Source organism: Balaenoptera musculus, chromosome 19 (genome assembly GCF_009873245.2).
Source record: "Balaenoptera musculus isolate JJ_BM4_2016_0621 chromosome 19, mBalMus1.pri.v3, whole genome shotgun sequence".
NCBI lineage: Eukaryota > Metazoa > Chordata > Mammalia > Artiodactyla > Balaenopteridae > Balaenoptera > Balaenoptera musculus.
In genome coordinates, this window is record NC_045803.1 from 31,269,916 (window position 1) to 31,289,043 (window position 19,128).

General features: G+C 39.5%; 2 protein-coding genes across 2 annotated transcripts in view; both read left to right on the forward strand.

The window, feature by feature from the left end:
* LPCAT2 (lysophosphatidylcholine acyltransferase 2) overlaps positions 1 to 19,128 on the forward strand; it is a 64,136-nt gene that overhangs the window by 30,077 nt on the left and 14,931 nt on the right. Inside the window, exon 11 of the mRNA XM_036834524.1 lies at positions 1,253 to 1,406. Within this exon, the coding sequence (XP_036690419.1) occupies positions 1,253 to 1,406 (154 nt within the window). The remainder of the gene's footprint in view (positions 1 to 1,252; positions 1,407 to 19,128) is intronic.
* CAPNS2 (calpain small subunit 2) lies at positions 16,615 to 17,652 on the forward strand. Its single transcript, XM_036834525.1, has one exon. It carries the CDS (start codon positions 16,721 to 16,723, stop codon positions 17,468 to 17,470), a length of 750 nt encoding a protein of 249 aa, XP_036690420.1. The 5' UTR covers positions 16,615 to 16,720; the 3' UTR covers positions 17,471 to 17,652.

Here is a 19,128-nt window from a genome sequence, read left to right on the forward strand (position 1 = left end):
TGGTGTTTATTAAGAAAGCCAGGGATGTGAATTTATCTCCCACTTAGTTCATCTAGTTTTGTTTTTTCAAGAACAGCTAACTCAGAAATATGTGCGTTGGTCATGGGAGGAGAACGAGACAGTAAACATGGGTCAGTGCAGATCTGCCTCCCTACCCAGAAACAGCTGAGTAGTTGGTCCTGCCACCTTCTTATAAGAAAGATGGCATAATTATATGGTACTGGCACGAGGTGGTCAGAACTCCTCATGTGAAATAGGAAGTGACTTGTAGAGCAGCAATTCTGACCATCATTGAATTTTAAATACTTCCCTATATCAACCTTCTCCTTCTGGGGACATAATTTTTTTTTAAAGGCAAAAAAAAAAAATTGTGATTTTTATGATCTGGTTTAAACCATTTAGAACATTCCCTTTGAACTTTCTGGTATGAAGGTGTTAACTCCCACATCCCTCTCTGATTACAGTTCATTGTTTTCAGCCCTGACAGGGATCTGCAGAATTTATTAACTCAGTAGACCTTGGCATCCTCCCTAGGAGGGAGCTGCAGAACCAGTTACTGTATTAAAGTTCAATATTAAAAAATATTTTTTGATAACTGATGTAGTAAACATTATTTATATCTTCTAGATAGCAATGTTTTGATGTTATATTTTTACAGTATTCCTATAGATTTGAAAAAATTAGATAGTCACTGAAATTGGACGTAGAAGTATGTGTTGTCACCTGTTTAATTCTACAGGATGTGATGTAAGCCACAGTATATTTTCCAGTGTTTTTTAAAGTGTTTTATAACTAATATTGGAGGAAGTGTACAAAGTCTAATGAATCCCCCATCACAACATTTTGTGAAATGTGAGTTCATTATCATCCGGAAAGCTTGAAAGCAAGAATTGTATTTTTTTTTTAACAACTCAGTAAGTACTGTTGACTTACTAAGTAATATTTAGATTAAAATGTGAGTTCTTTTTTTCTTCTCATGAGTCATTTATTATCTTACCACATTGCTCCTTTTCCCAGTTACTTTTCTTTCCCTCAGATATTTGGGATAATTAACAGTTATGCTAATATCCTTTAAAAAATTAGAAGTCTGTATCCATGTTCAAGATGTGCCTTAAAATATTCGTTTTCTTCTCCTTTTCAAATGTAACACTGAATATATTTTTCCCTCAGACAGATGAATAAAACAATGCTCACAAAATGTTCATGTGAATTGTAAAACGCTAATAACACATCTTCGTAACTCTTTGTTTAGATTAGATTGGGATGGGATTCGTAAGCATTTGGATGAATATGCCGCTATTGCAAGTTCCTCTAAAGGAGGAAGAATCGGAATTGAAGAATTTGCGGAGTATTTGAAGCTGCCTGTTTCAGATGTCTTGAGACAACTTTTTGCACTCTTTGACAGGGTAGGTTAAAGTTTAATCTTTAACACGCAAATGTTTTTATTTCGCAAGTCCCCACAGGGTATAAATCAGTATGGCAGGCATTAGAAAAACTTGCTAGGTCAGTGTTAGAAGAAGCAAGGCTGAGCCCATAGTTTAATTGCATGATTTTGTTTTTCCGCTTAATAGTAGTAGTAGCAGTAGTAGTAGTAGTAATAATAATAGTAATATAATAATAATTGTGTGTATGTGTGTGGCAACAGTTATGATAGTGTCTATTTATTTTAAACACCAGGTCAGAATTAAATATTGTGACCATATACCCATATTTGTGTATGGAATTAGAAAGGTTTACATAATTAGCAAGAATTTTAATATTTATGTCAAAATCATACATTGATGACACGGGTGGTACTATTCTATCCTGAAGGTTTCTGGACTTCCCCAAAAACATCCGAAGACCAAATAGATTTTAGTTTATTTATAACAAAGTTTTCCATTAAAGCTTGACTGTTTGTCCTTATAGTGGGGATTCAGTTTTCTGCTTACGAATATGTACGTACATGGAGTTAGATCATTGAAATGTCAAAGTTTCCTTAGGAAAAGTGCATCAAGATTTCAAGTTCTCTCTTTTTAATTTGTTTTTTAATATATAAAGTTGACAGTAAAGTTTACTTTTTTGGTTACAGTTTTGTGAGTTCTAACAAATGCGTAGAGACATGTAACTACCACCACATTCAAGAAATACAATTGCAAAAAAAAAAAAAATTCCCTGTAGCTAGACTTTTATAGTCAACCCCTTCCCTCACCTTTAACCACTGGCAATCACTCCATCCCCATAGGTTTGCCTTTTCTAGATGCCATACAAATGGAATCATTTAGTATATCCTTTTGAGTCCAGCTTCTTTCACTCAGCATAACGCATCTGAGATTCAGCCATGTTATTGCATGTATCTGTAATTTGTCTCCTTTTATTGCGGAGTGGTATTCCATTGGGTGGATGTACCATATTCGGTGTATCCATTCCCCAATTGAGGAACATTTGGTTTATTTCCAACTTGGGACAATTATGAATATAACTGTTCTAAGCGTTCATGTATAGGTTTTTGAGTGAATATAGGTTTTCCTTTTACTTGGGTAAATACTTAGGGTTGGGTAAATACTTAGGATTGTGATCTTTTTTATTTCACATTCATTCCTGAGGGATATTTTTGTTGTACATATATGGAATTCTGTATAGAGTTCTTCCCTTTCAACAATTTAATAATTTCATCCTGCTACCTTCAGGCCTATCTGGTTGTTTTTCAAGTTCCTCCTGCCATGGTATTTTATCCAGAGGTAGTGCTTTTTGTATTTCGATCAGAGTTTCTAATTGTATTGAGAAGGAGAGATAGGCTAAACTGGGCTCATTCCATCCTGGTTGGCCCCAGAAGTCCCAGGTCTCTATCAACCACTGGGAAAAGATATTTTGCAAAGAAATTATAGCCTGCTGACAGAAACCAGGACAGAGCTTTTCTTTTTCTTCTTACCCAGAGGTCACTAACATTCCTAATGACTTATTCTGTGACTTATTCTCTTAGATAACTATTCTTTTTTTTTAAATTTATTGTAATTTTGGCTGCATTGGGTCTTCGTTGCTGGGCGCGGGCTTTCTCTAGTTGCGACGAGCAGGGGCTACTCTTTGTTGCGGTGCGCGGGCTTCTCATTGTGGTGGCTTCTCCTTGTTGCGGAGCACGGGCTCTAGGCGCGTGGGCTTCAGTAGTTGTGGCACACGGGCTCTGTAGTTGTGGCTCGCGGGCTTAGTTGCTCCGCGGCATGTGGGATCTTCCCGGACCAGGGCTCGAACCTGTGTCCCCTGCATTGGCAGGTGGATTCTTAACCACTGCACCACCAGGGAAGTCCCTTAGATGAACTATTCTTTAACATGATGCAGGTAAGCAACCTTCTTCCGTATGGAGTGGACAAGCCTCTCTTCTGTGCTTGTTGCAGCATACAAATATTTTTTCCTTGTCCGTGAAGTGGTAATGTGTCACTGCAATGGTGCTACTATAAAGTGTAATGAAGATTTAGGGAAAAGGAGATGTAAATTATGGGATGTAACAGTGCAAGTTGGGAAAATAGAGGCACTTTTCACTTGTACTGTTACTAGCATTTCTGTGAGGTTTGTATAGCATTTTTCAGTATGGCTCTGGAAACCATGCAAGCAATTTTAAATAAAGTTTCTATAAATATGAACTTGGTGACAGGAAGGAATATGGCAGGGACATACAAATAAGGACAGGAGATGGGTAAATGGGAAGTGACATGAAACGGACCAAGAGGGAAGTTCAAAGCACATCATAGACTTTATGCTCATCAGGATTTTTAATCAAGATTAAAAATAGTCTCTATAGAAGTTGCCCTGTCTTTCAGGTGTCAAACTGTCATAACAGCAATAACAGGATTGCTTTGACATCAGTTCTGTCTTTTGATGACTGATGATACTTGCCAGTGGCCCCATTGTTTCTATAGCACTGGGATATGTGGGAAGATTTGGGAGTGGGGAAGGGAGTGTAAACCAAGGATTACAATAAGCCCTAGTTAGCCAGATTGACTCACTCTGAACGAAAGAATACAATTAGCTCCAAGCAGTTTGGAGACTGGTGAGCCTTTGTGGCCAGTGTGGTCAATCACGCTTCTGCATGGACTGGTTCAGTGGGCTCACGTATCAATTATACCTGTAAGTTTTCTTCACTTCTTTGTATAGTGTATAGACTTAGCTTTAGATATAGACCATGAGTTGGTCTTTAAAACACATTTGGGGGCTTCCCTGGTGGCCCAGTGGTTGAGAATCTGCCTGCTAATGCAGGGGACACGGGTTCGAGCCCTGGTCTGGGAAGATCCCACATGCCACGGAGCAGCTGGGCCCGTGAGCCACAACTACTGAGCCTGCGCGTCTGGAGCCTGTGCCCCGCAACGGGAGGGGCCGCGATAGTGAAAGGCCCGCGCACCGCGATGAAGAGCGGTCCCCGCACCGCGATGATGAGTGGTCCCCACTTGCCGCAACTAGAGAAAGCCCTCGCACGAACCGAAGACCCAGCACAGCCAAAAATAAATAAATAAATAAATAAATAAAAGTAGCTATAAAATTAAAAAAAAACAAAAAACAAAAAAAAACACACATTTGATCTCCAACATACTAAAAGGTAGAGAAAATAATCTGGAGAATTAACAACCAATGCATTTGGCCTTTCTTTACCTCTTCCTTTTCTCTTCTCTTTGTCTCTCTGTCTTTCTCGCTTTCCTTTTTTTGTTTTTAACATACCTGCATGTCTGTGCCTGTGAAGGTTTGCTTTGTTTTGAGAAACTGAATTATGCAGTCGTTGCCACGCCCTGTGCCCATCCCCGCTTCCATGCTCTCTTGGAGGGATTTAGCTGGGAAATGTTCCACGGAAAAGACAAAAGAAGTTCAGTCATAGTTTATTTCTCTCTGAGTAGCTTATCTTGCTAAACTCAATACTTATGAGGGGTGGGGGAGGAAGAAGGGTGGGAAAGAGAGAGGGTGGGGTGTTCCTCTTGCTCTTTCATTTCAGTAGCTATAAATTTTTGCAGGGCAGAGGGCTCCTCCCATGTGCCTTTCCCACTTTATTCTCCTTTTCCCCTTCCTTCTTTTCTTCTCTTAATCTCTCCCCAAGTCTGGTGCAATTGTGGTTGGTATTTTGGCGAAGGGGAGAGATCTGTATATCTCTCCATGTTCCCTTACTCCTTCTTCCCACATACATTCCTGGCAAGTCTGCAAAAACTTCATAATGGTTTTCGTCTCAGTCTGTCCTAAAAAAAAAAAAAAAATGTGCTGTCTATTCAGTTTCTTCTGACAATCTGATGTGTTCCTTTAGATTGTCAGATATGCGATGGCAGATGATTTCAAGGTCCAACAGAAATGTGGCATTCACGATCCAAAGCATAGCATGGGTCATTGGTTTAGGACAGTTTTTTGTGGAGAGGTCTCATCTCTGAAAAGAAGGAAAAGAAGACACTTTTCATCTTTAGGTTTCATTCAGCTTCTTTATTTTCCCGAATGTACACTGAACTCTCTGAATCAGAGGCTGACCGGGATTAGTCAAAAGTCCACATGAGTTAGAGTTGAGAGCTGAGACAGTAGTTTAAAACAGTGGCTTCTCAACAATTTTTTTTTTTTTTTTTTTTTAGAAATTCACGGTCTTTTTTAAATTTATTTATTTATTTACTTATGACTGTGTTGAGTCTTCGTTTCTGTGCAAGGGCTTTCTCTAGTTGCGGCAAGTGGGGACCACTCTTCATCGCGGTGCACGGGCCTCTCACCATCGCGGCCTCTCTTGTTGCGGAGCACAGGCTCCAGACGCGCAGGCTCAGCAATTGTGGCTCACGGGCCCAGTTGCTCCGCGGCATGTGGGATCCTCCCAGACCAGGGCTCGAACCCGTGTCCCCCGCATTGGCAGGCAGATTCTCAACCACTGCGCCACCAGGGAAGCCCTCAACATTTTTTATATTCATAATTCAGTTTTCAAGACTAGATTTTTTTGCCAACACTCTTGAAGGCATTTAAATACACTTAATGGGACTGAGAAACAACACTGGCTAAGTCAGAAATAATTATAACACAGTCATTTTAGCAGTCATAAGAATATCTACACAGCATCACCTTATTTCATTCATTCTTCAATGCTGTGTTATTGAGCAGAGCCGTGTGCTGCCCTGCCAGCAGTATCTTACATACCTATGAGACAAGGTCCTCAGATATTTCAGCACACATGTCATCTTTGTTGCTAGTTTGACAGTATACCATGTTATCTGCCTCTTACCTCTTACTAGTGGCAAGTCATCTCGTCTACACTACATCTCATGATACATTCAGGGTAATGTTCCATCTGGCACACATCACCATAACGGTATGTATATTCGCAGGTGGCAACAGACTTTTTTCAGCAAAGAGCCGGATTGTAAATGTTTTTGACTTTGTGGGACATTTGGTCCTAAACTTTCAGTATAATTTGTACAACTGAATAAAAAAAGTTAATCCACCCCACTCAGAAAGATTTCTCTGTTTATTTCCAGTCACTTAAGCCACATAAGTGCCCTGTCCTAACTCTCAGCATGAAAATCTGCATAATACAGCACCCTACCTTCTCTAACAGGGAAGGGCAAGCAAGGATGCTTGTTATTATATGCTCATTATTTGCTCACGATTTAACACTTGAACTAATGCCAAGAACAGGGCAGACAGGAAGAACTTGGGATAAAGAAACGCATTCATTCCACACAATGCAAAACAGTAATAAAAGATCTCCAGAAGAGCCAAAAATGCTGGATTGTCAAAGTGCTAAAGTATACACACACCTTTCCTGTTCTAATATTTAAACAAAGGACATAGTAATGCCAGAAGAACTAAGTACCAGTTAGAAGGCTGAAATGGGAAAAATCAGGACAGTTTTCACATTTTTTAGAGAATGGAAATAGTAACCATCTATCTAAATTTTCTTAGCCTGTGGTCTGTTGTGTGCATAATTGTTTTGGTAAAAAGAGTGTGAGCTCATGCCAGACTATAGCTGAGTTATTAGAAATCAGTCTCTGTCATCTGTGAAGATGAATGATATACCACTAGTTAGAAATGGAGAGGATGTCAATAAGAAGTAGACAGATTTGGTGAGAATAAAGATTCAGAGTGACCCCCTTTAAATCAGATGTGGAACGATGGTAGCTATAAGCCCTGACTGCAATCCTTCAATCAGTCCTTAAACTTTACCAGCATGCTTTATTTTCATCAGTTTAGGAAATACAGCAGGTGACAGTCAGCAAACTACAGCTGATAGACCAGATCCAGTCTGACGCCTATTTTGTAAATAAAGCTTTACTGGGACACAACCATGCCCATTTGTTTATGTACTGTCTATGGCTGCTTTCATAATACAGTGCCAGAGGTGAATAGTTGCAACAGTGAAGTCTTCTATCCTTTTTTTTTAAATTGAAGTATAGCTGATTTACAATGTTGTGTCAGTTTCTGGTGTACAGAAAAGTGATTCAGTTATATTTATATATTCTTTTCCAGATTCTTTTCCATTATAGGTTATTACAAGATATTGAATATTTTTCCCTGTGCTACACACTAGGACCTCATTGTTTATCTACTTTATATCTAGTAGTGTGTGTCTGTTAATCCCAAGCTCCTAATTTATCCCTCCTCCACCCCCCTTTTCCCCTTTCTAATATCCTTTAAATTTCCAGTTCAGGTTTGATGTGTACTTTAGTATTTCATAGCTCATGTGAAAAGAACTCATCTTTTTTTTTTTTTTTTTTGTAGAGACCTATTACATTTATTGGACATGAAAACGGGAGGGGGGAGTGGGAGATGTGGGGAAGAGAAGGCGAACGGTGGTGTAACGCCAAGCGGCTTCAAAGCGAGTTTCTAAAATCAGGAATATTTTGCCGATTCACACTCGATTTCCCCTCATGACACGGGACGTTCCTCTTCCTCATCGCTCATAAGCTAGAGAAAAGAACTCATCTTGATTCCAATCTCAATTAATCAGGATTTGTTACATGAACTCTAAAGCTCATATGATATAATTAACAGAAGAAGGCTATAACTTTCTGAGTGGGCTAGATGAACATTCCTATCCAGTTGTACCAGTCATCCTGAAAGTTTGATGGCCTATATGTCTGACCATTTCTTTCTTCAATTCTCAGGGTGACTTAACTCCCCCATGTAGTCCAGCATAATATTTTCCCTCCCTGAGCGTTCTTACACTAGAAATATCCTTTTAAGCATGAGAATTATATGCTTTCTTTTTGGCTTCTCAATGCAAGTCTACCTAGGAGACACTTAGAGGAAACAGAAAGGAGAGGGCATTGACTAAAGCTCAATTTTTTATTGGAACAAGCGAGCAATGGCTTCCTCCAAGAGCATAAAGAGGTAAAGAACAGGGCTTTGTAAGGAGCAAATTGTGTCAGACCAATTTAATTTCCTCCTATGACAGAGTGACAGTCCAAGATGATAAAGAAGAAGAAATAGATATTATCTCTATGGACTCGAGAAAGGCTTTTGATTTCATCCAACGTGACATTCTCATCAACAAATTAGGAAGGTCTGGTCCAGATCATGTTGCAGTTAGGTGAAAGCCCCACTTGACAGAGAGCCCTCACTGAAAGTGAGAGCTGTGTGTCCTGTGTTATTCGAGACCTGCTTCAGTCCCCCCACCTTGGAGTTCTGTCTGGAGGAGCAACATACTTGATAGGTTACCGGAATACTTTTGAAAACCAGACAATACGTCAAAGTGAGGATAAGGGTATGTAAGTATGTCTTGAAAAGTTGGAGAACCAGACCCAAGAAAAAGATTAAATTACAGTCATATATAACATAAAAATACTTGGGCATGAGAAGGAAACTGAATGCAAGGTAAGAACGAAGCTGCAGTCACCACTTCATGGCACATGAAGATCTAGACCCGCAGAATTCTAGAACTGAAAGGATGTTTAGTGTCAAATTGCCCATCTTCCTCATTTCTCAGGAAGCTTCCAGCCCAAAAGAGGAAGTTGCATGCTCAAGGCTACAGAGCTGGTTAGTTGCAACACTGGGAACTCTTAGTTCAGTATTCTTTTTACTAAAAACCATCTCTGGACTTTTAAAAAATAACTTTCTTGAGACATATTTTACATATCAGAGCATTCAGCCATTTCAAGCATACAGTTCAATGATTTTTTTAGTAAATTTACCAAGTTGTGCAACCAGCACCATAAATCAGTTTTAGAGTTTTTCCATCACCCCATTATGATTCCTTGTGTCATTAACTGTTAATTCCTGTCACCTACCTATCCCCCAGCCCTAGGCAACCACTATAGTAAGTCCTCCTGCGTTGTTCTAGACCTGGTCTAGAATAAAGACTAGAATAGAGACTTGTATAGATTTGCCTTTTCTGGACATTTCATATAATGGAATCTTACGATATACAGTCTCATGTCTGGCTTTTATCACTTATAGTTTTTGAGGACCATCCATGTCGTTTTGAGGACCATCCATGTCTGGCTTTTATCACTTATAGTTTTTGAGGACCATCCATCCATTGCCAAATAGTACTCCATTATATGAATTTATCACATTTTGTTTATTCATTCACCTGTTAGTGGATATTTAGGTTGTTTCTACTTTGGAACTATTATGAATAGTGTTGCTAGTAGCATTCGTGTGTCACTGTTAACTTTTTAAGTTCAATAACTCTTCCCCCTCAAATTGAGGTTAAATTTTCCATTGAATATGGCCTCTTCCCCTACCCTTTTTCTCCAGAGCTACACAGTAGAGTTCCCCCAGACAGCAACCAAAGTTCCTATTAATGTTCTAATAAATAGCCTTAGGGGATTAAATAGTCCAGAGAAGAAGAGGCTTGTTAATCTAATAACAGTCTTTTATTCTATGATGGCTTATGAGAAACTGTTAGCCAAATGCTTTCCATCTTAGCAGAAAATAAATGAGAGGAATTGGATTTAAACTTCAGCGAAAAACACTTCAGATGGTCATAAGGAGGCACATTTTATATGACAATGGATGCTGTCAAGTTAATTTGCAATATTATAAAAACAAAGCCCATGTAATTTCCTCAGAAGCTTATATGAATGGATTTAAATCTGTCTGAGGCCAGATGGCCCCTTGTGATCCCCTAAAGGGAAGAAAGTCCTTTTGTGGTGCTTCTTCAGTGTGGTAAAGGAAGACATTTGGCCTTTGGTGTTTACAGAGACCATTTCACGGTGCCCATGAGACCAGTTATTGGAGTCATTGTGCCATAAAACCAGTTGATGGAGAGTTTTCTATAAACCACTAAGTGTGGCAGGAGACATTGCTCTCATGTCCTACACAGAGCAGTGTCTCCCAGCTACTATTCTCTCCCTAATAATAGCTAGAATAATCATTATTTAATTCTAGAATTGTACAGTTTATAAAGTAATTTTACATTTAATCTCCTTTTGACTTCATATCTGAGCCTTAGTAGTTTCCAGAGTAACCTGTGAGATAGACTCTGTCACATGGCAGTTCAGAGTCCTTTCCAATTTCATTCTATTCTATTGAGTTGCCTTTCTCTCCCATCATTCTCAGCAGTAAACTCTCATCACACTGGACTACTCATTATCTCTTGAATACCACACATGCTTTAGTTCCTCTATCTTTTCACTACACCACCCCTTTATATATATATATATCTTTCTTATCTTTTTGGAGAACTCTGACTTAGCCTATAGTCAGGCCTACACATTATCTCTTCTGTAGGTAAATGTTCTCCTTTCCTTTCCTCACCAGAACTTATTGTTCCCCTTTTGGGCACCCATATTGGTTTGATAATCCTGTACAATATATTAGCTGTGTGACCTTTTATAAGTAGCTTAACTTCTCTGAGTTTTTCTTTCCTTATTTCAAATGCTTTTATGTCTTCCAGGGAAATTCTATGAAATCGACATACCAAAGAATATTGTATACAAATGTAATAGTTTAGTATTAATAGTAGAAATGTGAAAATAGACCTCAGATTATAGTTACAACACCTAGTTTTCTGTGGGTCTCTTTGATCCTTGAGGACAGCAATCCTGATGTTTTCATCTTTCTCTCCTAAACATTGAGTCCAAGTCCTGAAACATAATAAAAGAAATTGAATCATTATGAAGTAGGCAGGGGAGATACTATTATCATCAGTTTGCAGATTGAAATTAAGGTCCAAAATGCTGAGTGATATAAGGATTTAGTTATGTCCTGGCCACTTTTCCCTGAGTTTAACAATAGAACTTCCAAAGACTGCTGAAAGGCTTGTACCCTGACTCTACCTAGTATCAAGGGTGAGGTTTCTCAAAGTATTATCTGGGACTATCTGTCATAGACTGACTTCTGAAGATACTTATTAAAAATATAAAATCTCACAAATGTAATTTTGAGCAAAGAAAAGCCAGACACACAAAATCAGAAAAGAGAGGACAGTACTACCAAGTTTACAAAAATAAAAAGTATTATAAAACAGTACTATGAGCAACTGTATGCCAACAAATTGGTTAACCTAGATGTAATGGACAAATTCCTAGAAATGTACAACCTACCAGGACTGAATCATGAAGAAACAGAAAATATGAACAGACCTAACTAGTAAGGAGATTGAATGAGTAATTTTTTAAAAACCTCCCAACAAAGAAAATCCCAGGACCAGATGGCTTCACTAGTGAATTCTACCAAATGTTTAAAGAAAAGTTAACACTAATCGTTCTCAAACTCTTCCCAAAAATTGAAGAGGAGGGAATACTTCCCAACTCATTCTATGAGGCCAATATTATCCTGATACCAAGGTCAGAAAAGGATAGTACAGTTGACCCTTGAACAGCACAGGGGTTAGGGGAACCAACCCCCGTGCAGTCGAAAATCTCCGTATAACTTTATAGTCGGCCCTTTGTATCCATGATTCTGCATCCACAGATTCAACCAAGCTCAAGTGTAGGACTGTAGTATGTATTTATTGAATAAAATCCTAGTAGAAATGGAGGCACATAGTTCAAACCCGTATTGTTCAAGCGTCAATGGTACATGAAAAGAAAACTACGGACCAATGTCCTATATGAATTGTTTTTTTTATTTATTTTATTTATTTATTTTGGTCTTAGTTGCAGCAGGCGGGCTCCTTACTTGCGGCTCGCCAGCTCCTTTAGTTGCAGCACGTGTGCTACTTAATTGCAGCACGTGTGCTCCTTAGTTGCGGCTCATGGGCTCCTTAGTTGTGGCATGCATGTGGGATCTAGTTCCCTGACCAGGGATCGAACCCATCTCCCTTGCATTGGAAGGCAGATTCTTAACTACTACACCACCAGGGAAGTCCCCCATATGAATATTGATGCAACAATTCTGAACAAAATACTAGCAAACAGAATTCAACAGCACATAAAGAGAATTTTACATCATGACTAAGTGGGATTTATTCCTTGAACGCAAGGGTGGTTCAACATATGAAAATCAATCAATGTAATAAACCACATTAACAGAATGAAGGGGAAAAAACACAGTTACCTCAATCAATCCAGAAAAAGCATTTGACAAAATTCAACACCCTTTCAGATAAAAACACTTAACAAACTAGGAATAGAAGAAAAGTACCTCAACATAATAAAAACCATATGTGAAAAGCCCACAGCCAACATCATACTCAATGGTTTGAGCCTGAAAATCTTTCCTCTAAGATTAGGAACACAAAAGGATGCCTGCTTTCACTACTCCTCTTCAGCATAGTACTGGAAGCCCTAGCCAAAACAGTTAGGCAAGAAAAGAAATGAAAGGAATATGAGCTGGAAAGGAAGAAGAAAAATTATCTCTGCTCCCAGAATACATGATCTTATATGTAAAAAAATCCTGCAGACAACACACACACACACAATTGTTAGAACTAATAAACTAATTCAGCAGAGTTGCAGGATACAAATCCACACACAAAACTTAGCTGTGGGGACTTCCCTGGTGGCGCAGTGGTTAAGAATCTGCCTGCCAATGCAGGGGACATGGGTTCGATCCCTGGTCTGGGAAGATCCCACATGCCGCAGAGCAACTAAGTCCATGCGCCACAACTACTGAGCCTACGCTCTAGAGTCCGCAAGCCACAACTACTGAAGCCCGCGTGCCACAACTACTGAAGCCCGCAAGCCTAGAGCCCGTGCTCCACAAGAGAAGCCACCACAATGAGAAACCTGTGCACCACAACAAAGAGTAGCCCCTGATCACCCCAACTAGAGAAAGCCCACAGGCAGCAGTGAAGACCCAACGCAGCCATAAATAAATAAATAAATAAAAGAATCTGCCTACCAATGCAGGGGACACAGGTTCGATCCCTGGTCCAAGAAGATCCCACATGCCATGGAGCAACTAAGCCCATGCAGTGCAATTACTGACCCTGCACTCTAGAGCCCGCATGCCACAACTACTAAAGGCCGCGCGCTTAGAGCCCGTGCTCCGCAACAAGAGAAGCCACTGCAGTGAGAAGCCTGTGCACCGCAACGAAGACCCAATGCAGCCAAAAATAAATAAATTTATTTTAAAAAAAAAACTTAGTTGTGTTTCTATCCACTAACAGTAAACAATCTGAAAAAGAAATTAAGAAAGCAACTCTATTTACAGCAGCATTAAAAAAAAATAAAATAGGAATAAACAACCAAGGAGGTAGAAGACTTGTACACTGGAAACTACAAAGTGTTGTTCAAAGAAATTTAAAAAGATGCAAATAAATGGAAAGACATCCTGTGTTCATGGATTGGAATTCTTAATATTGTTAAGATGTCAATATTACCCAAAGTGGTCTACAGAGTCCGCGCAATCCCTATCAAAATCCCGACAACATTTTTTTTTTACAGAAGTCAGAAAATCCATCCTAAAATTCATATGGAATCTCAAGAGATGCTGAATAGACAAAATAGTCTTGCAAAAGAACAAAGTTGGAAATCTTACACTTCCTGATTTCAAAACTTACTACAAAGCTACAGTAATCCAAATAGTGTGGTACTGGCATAAAGACAGACATATGAACCAATGGAATAGAATAGAGAGCCCAGAAATAAACCTGTGTGTGTGCATACAAATGATTTTCGATAAGGGTGTCAAGACCATTCAATGGGGAAAGAACAGTCTTTTCAACAAATGGTGCTGAGAAAACTGGATAACCACATGCAGAAGAATGAAGTGGACTCTTACCTTATGCCATATATAAAAATTAACTCAAAATGGGTCAAAGACCTAAGCATAAAAGCTAAAGCTATTATGTTTTGTGTTAGACAAAAACATAGGAGAGGGACTTCTCTGGTGGTCCAGTGGTTGGGAATCCGCCTTCCAGGGCAGGGAACATGGGTTCGGTCCCTGGTCGGGGAACTAGGATCCCACATGCCGCGGGGCAACTAGGCCCAGGTGCTGCAACTAGAGAGCTCATGCGCTCTGGAGCCCGCGTGCCGCAACTAGGACTCAACGCAGCCAAAAATAAATAAATAAATAAATAAATACTTAAAAAAAAAAATAGGAGAAAAGCTTTGTGACAGTGGATTTCTTGTTGATTTTTTGGATATGACACCAAAAGCACAAGCAATAAAAGAAAAATTAGATAAATTGGACTACATCAAAATTTAAAACTTTTGTGCATTGAAGGACACTATCAACAGAGTGGAGAGGCAACTCATGGAATGGAAGAAAATATTTGCCAATCATATAACTGATGAGGGGTTAATATCCAGAATGTAGAAGGAGCTACAAAATAACAACAAAAAAAAACAAACAACCCAATCAAAAAATGGGCAAAGGGCTTGAATAAACATTTCTTGATATACAAGTGACCAACAGGTATATGAAAAGATGCTCAACATCACTAATCATTAGGGAAATGCAAATTAAAACCCCTATAAGATATCCTGTCACACCTATTAGGATGGATATTATCAAAAAACAAACAAACAAACAAAAATACCACCCAGAAAATAAGTGTTGGCAAGGCTGTGGAGAAATTGGAACCCTTGCACACTGTTGGTGGGAATGTAAAATAGTATAGCCACTGTGGAAAATAGTATGGTTGTTCTTTAAAAAATTAAAAACAGAATTACCATTTGATCCAGCAATTCTGCTTCTGGGTATATAACCAAAAGATTTGAAAGTAGGAACTTGAAGAAATATTTGTACCCCCATGTTCATAGCAGCATTATTCACAAAAGCCAAAAGGTGGAAGCAACCCAAGCATCCACCAATGGACGAATGGATAAAAAAAATGTTATATACATACAATGGAAGATTACTTAGCTTTAAAAAAGAAATAAATTCTGACACATACTACAACATGGATGAACCTTGAAGACATTATGCTAAGTGAAATTAGCCAGTCACAAAAGGACAAATACTGTATGATTCCATTTATATGAGATACCTAAAACAGTTAAATTCATACAGACATGAAGTAGAATGGTGGTTGCTAGGGCCTAAGGGGAGGAAGGAATGTTTAATGGGGACAGTCTCAGTTTTGCAAGAAGAAAAAATTTCTGTAGATGGATGGTGATGATGGTTGCACAACAGTGTGAATGTACTTAATATCACTGAACTGTACACTTAAAAATGGTTAAAATGGGGGACTTCCCTGGTGGCGCAGTGGTTAAGACTCTGCGCTCCCAGTGCAGGGGGCCCGGGTTCGATCCCTGGTCAGGGAACTAGATCCCACATGCGTGCCGCAACTAAGAGTTCACCTGCCACAACTAAGGAGCCCACGAGCTGCAACTAAAGAGCCCACGTGCCACAACTAAGGAGCCCAACTAGGGCGCCACCTGCCGCAACCAAGACTCAGTGCAACCAAATAAATAAATAAATATTTTTTAAAAGATGGTTAAAATGGTAAATTGCACATTACATATATTTTACCACAATTTAAAAATTTTTTAATTAAAAATTTAAAAACAAGGTACAAAAAAGTATATGCTATATGATTCCATTTATTTAAGGTACAAAAATGAATCTGTGGTGTTAGATGTCAGGACAATGGTTAGTTACCCTTGGGAGAGGAGAATAACTGGAAAGAGGCATGAAGAGGCTTCGGGAGTCCTGGTGATGTTCTGTTTCTTGATCTGGGTGTTATGACATGGGTATATACATTTTGTGAAATTCTTTGAGCTATATATTTGTGATTTGTACAGTTTTCTATGTGAATGTTACACTTCCAAAAGATTCCAAAAACGTAATCATGAGCCCCACAGCAGACTATACAGAATCAGAATCTCTGAGGATGGGACCTGGGGACCCTGCATTTTAAAGATCCCCCTTCCAAGTTTTTCTTAAGAACATTGGATGCTGCAAATCTTTGCTAAAGGAAGAGAATTAGGTAAAAATTTTTCCAGTGCCCTGGAGTTCTTCAATTGTACCCTAACAATAAACATTCCTTAGAAAAGAAATTCTTGATATTCTTGAGTCATTTACCTTCTCCTGTTAGGAAACTCCACGTCATCTTTCAGGTGCTGAGAAAGAGAACTAAAAATAGTTAACAGCATATGGAAATGTATAGTTTAATATATTACACTTAAAAATATGATTTCTTCTAATTTGTCAGACATACTGTGACTTAGGAGTATTTTATTGACGCCCTCTGAAAAATGGCAGGTGCTAGGACCTAGTGGAATTCAGGCAACTACAGTGGAATTCAGGCAACTAGGGTAGGAGGTGCACCCAGGGTGTGGTACAGTGCAAGCAAGTACAGAAAAGCCAGTTCTTCCACATGTAAACTACTTAGACTCCATTTCATCTCTCTCACACCACCTCCAAGATTTCAGCAGCCTTTACCCTTGCTTGGTAAACCGAAAGCATGTTTCTTGCAAAGGCTCTATTGGAAGGAGCAGATCAAGGTCAAGGTCTTGGACAAGCTCTTGGAGACCTTCTTGGAGGAGGCAGTCAGAGAAGAGGAGGAGGAGGAAATATTGGAGGGATAGTTGGAGGACTTGTGAATTTTATCAGTGAGGCTGCAGCTGCTCAGTATACCCCGGAACCACCACCCACTGAGCAGCATTTCACCAACGTGGAGGCCAACGAAAGTGAGGAAGTTAGGCGGTTTCGGCAACAATTTGCACAGCTGGCTGGACCAGACATGGAGGTAGGTGCCACTGACCTAATGAATATTCTCAACAAAGTCCTGTCTAAGCACAAGGATCTGAAGTCCGACGGCTTTAGTCTTGACACCTGCCGGAGCATCGTGTCCATCATGGACAATGACGCAACTGGAAAGCTGGGCTTCGAAGAATTTAAGTATTTCTGGAACAACATCAAGAAATGGCAGCGTATTTATAAGCAATATGACAGGGACCATTCTGGGTCTCTGGGAAGTTCTCAGCTGCGGGGGGCTCTGCAGGCAGCAGGCTTCCAGCTAAAGGAACAACTTTACCAAATGATTGTCCGCCGATATGCCGATGAGGATGGAAGTACGGATTTTAACAACTTCATCGGTTGCCTGGTTCGCCTGGATGCCATGTTTCGTGCCTTCAAATCCCTGGATAGAGATGCGGATGGCCTGATTCAGGTGTCTACCCAAGAATGGCTGCAGCTGACCATGTATTCCTAAAGTGGGCACTAAGTCAGGACTACCCCCGGGGACAGGAGTGCTGGAAGCTTAGCCATGCTCTTGCACGGTTGCGGTTACCCCATCCAAAGCTGTCATTTCCTGCTGAGTTCTTTCATAACCCGACCTATTTCTGAACTTGTGCTGCCCTTTACTGCTAAATTAAACAGATTTTTCATGAAAAATGTTCTGAGTGGTTTGTCGGCTTTTTGAGACACGGGATTTATATGGACTTTATGTGATGGGAGTGCAGGGCAGGCTCTAATGGAGTAGATTTTAATAGGTCATTTCTTATTTGGTGAATGAATTCCAAAGAGCAGGAAAGCTGTTGTTGTTATTGTTAAGAATGAAATTTTGAAAAAAATCCTGGAATAAATCAAGAAAGCTCTCAGGAGATATATTTTTTTCCTTTAAAAAAGGTGAGGAGGCAGGAAATTCAAAACCTGTTTTTCTCTTAATTCACATCTGGTCTTTCTATTACATTTATTAAAAAAAAAAAGTGTTTTCCTGGAAATCTGCTTAACTGTATAGAAACAGGTTCAGAAATGTGAAATTAAGCAGTTTTATAAAAGGTAGTATTTTTTTTTAATGGTGAAACAACTATCTAAAATCTAGAATTCTTTAGTCCCGTTTCTTTTGCAAAATAAGCATGTAACAGTTTTGTTTTGATATAATTGTAAAGAGGATCAGGGCATTGGGGAATGAAAGAGTGTACTTATAGTTGAAATGTCTCTGGTTGCCTTAATGAATCAAAGTGATCACTCTTACATGTACTTCACACAAAATCAGGCATGCCCTGCTGATGTTAGCCAGCTCTTGTCATGTCTTGCCCTGCCTCAGAGCAAAGAATATTCTTTCATTTGTTTGAAAACTGCAGACAGGAAAAAAAGTAAACAAAGAAAATGTACACAAATCATAACCAGTTATTTGGTATCTAAAGCGATAGAGAGATGTATAAATACATATAAATGTTGCTGCGTCTTTATTGCAGTGGTTCTCAGCCCTGACTGCAATTTAGAATCACTGGGAGAGCGCTTGAGCTGAGTCCCACTCCACGTGAGTTAAATAAAAATCTTTAGAGGTGGGGCTCAGAGATGAGTATTTTTTAAAGCTCCCCGGGTGATTCTGAAGAGCAACCAAGGTTGACAGCCACAGCTTTAAGGTTAGGCTGTCTCACTGTATTTTTCATATTAGTCTCAGCTGAAAACTGAGGCCCCCCACAGGAGTCAGTGTTGCCAGCTTCCAAAAGAAAGAAGATAGGAGTATGGAGAAACTGCCACCCAAAAAGCAGGGGTAGTTGTGCCTTTCTTGTGAATGGCCCTTGGTTTGACTTTTTCATTTTGATTCAGGTGGTGATAACGGGGCAAACAGAATCCAGGAATTCCCGGCCAGTAGACTCAGCTAGACAGGCTGCATTTTCAAGTGCTCTGTTCATCTGCCTATTTAATTGGTTTCTACCCCTCCTGCTTCTCTGGTTTTTAATGCATTCCCTCGCTCCCATTCTACTTTGGAGGATCATCCTGAGTTTGAAGATAAATCCTTCCTTTTTGACTCATTTAGAGGAAAGCTGTAACTCTTGAAATGATGTAACTGGCCTGTTAACAGCCCTCAGCTGCCTGTTAGAGATCCCCAGTGAAAATAGAAGAGGTTGGCATTTAGCC